Source organism: Larus michahellis, chromosome 1, assembly GCF_964199755.1.
Source record: "Larus michahellis chromosome 1, bLarMic1.1, whole genome shotgun sequence".
Classification (NCBI taxonomy): Eukaryota; Metazoa; Chordata; class Aves; order Charadriiformes; family Laridae; genus Larus; species Larus michahellis.
The window spans coordinates 177464-178658 of NC_133896.1; the positions used below are offsets into that span (position 1 = coordinate 177464).

The 1195-nt window shown below is 58.9% G+C and overlaps 1 protein-coding gene across 1 annotated transcript; it reads right to left on the reverse strand.

Annotated features, from left to right (window-relative positions):
* LOC141738009 (olfactory receptor 2A5-like) lies at positions 1-948 on the reverse strand. The gene has a single exon (XM_074573036.1). It carries the CDS (start codon positions 946-948, stop codon positions 1-3), a length of 948 nt encoding a protein of 315 aa, XP_074429137.1.
* Between the last annotated feature and the right edge of the window lie 247 nt (positions 949-1195).

Below are 1195 nucleotides of genomic sequence, written 5' to 3' on the forward strand. Positions count from 1 at the left end.
TCATGCATTGCTGCCCGGGCAGCCCAGCGTGCCCTGTCCCCACACGGCCTTCCGCAGTGCTCCCCGCACCTCCTGGTTGCGGAGGCTGTAGATGAGGGGGTTCAGCATGGGGGTGACGATGCAATACAGCACGGAGACCAGCGTGTCAGCTGCCGGGGAGTAGCCGGAGCTGGGCCGGTTGTAGTTCAGGTTGGCTGTCACAAAGTACAGGGTGACCACGAGCAGGTGGGCAGAGCACGTGGAGAAGGCCTTGCGCCGGCTGGTGGCCATGGGCATCTGGATGATGGTGGCCAGGATGCGGAGGTAGGAGACGATGACAAGCAGGAAGGGGCCAAGGCCCACAAAGATGCTGGCAGCGTGGAGTGCCACCTCACTGGGGTGGGTGATGCTGCAGGCAGCCCTCAGTAGGGGGGGGACGTCACAGAAGATGTGCTGAAGCCGGGCAGCCCCGCAGAAGGAGAGCCTGGTGGCCAGGAGGGTGTGCACAGCCGAGTCCAGCATCCCCCAGAGCCAGCAGCCGGTGGCTGCCGCCACACAGACACCCCAGCTCATGGCGTGGGCATAGCGCAGGGGCTGGCATATGGCTGCATAGCGGTCGTAGGCCATGACAGCCAGGAGCACGCACTCTGTCCCTGCACACCACATCAGGAAGAACATCTGGGCCAGGCACCCGCGGTAGGAGATGGTCGCCTGCGGGCGCAGGGCATTCGCCAGTATCTTGGGCACCGTCACCGATGAGTAGCAAATGTCCAAGCAGGACAAATGACTGAGGAAGAAGTACATAGGGCTGTGGAGATGGGGATCCAGGAACACGAGGGCAAGTATTGCAGAGTTCCCCAGCAGCGTGGCCAGGTAAATGGCCAAGAAAAGAACAAAGAGGAAGGGCTGGCCATGGGAAAAGCCGAGGAGTGTGAACTCTGTCACATGAGTCTGGTTCTCAACTGCCATGGGGCCAGCTGGGTTGGTCTGTGGGCAGAAACGAGCACTGTGAGGGACTGAATATTGTAGTGATTGTGAGCCAGGGGACTGGAGCACACCCACAAGGCAAGGGTTTCACTGGTACGATGGCTTTAGTCCCATCTCTATAGTGGTTGAAAGCTTCCCATGTTGAGATTTCACAGACACTAGAGTTTTAGAGTCCAGAGAGCTGCCATTTGATATTGTATATCTAACTGCAAGAGAATCACACAGAAGA

What these genes read in the sequence shown, in the direction of transcription:
- LOC141738009 (XM_074573036.1), bottom strand. Translation starts at nt 948, where the DNA reads ATGGCAGTTGAGAACCAGACTCATGTGACAGAGTTCACACTCCTCGGC.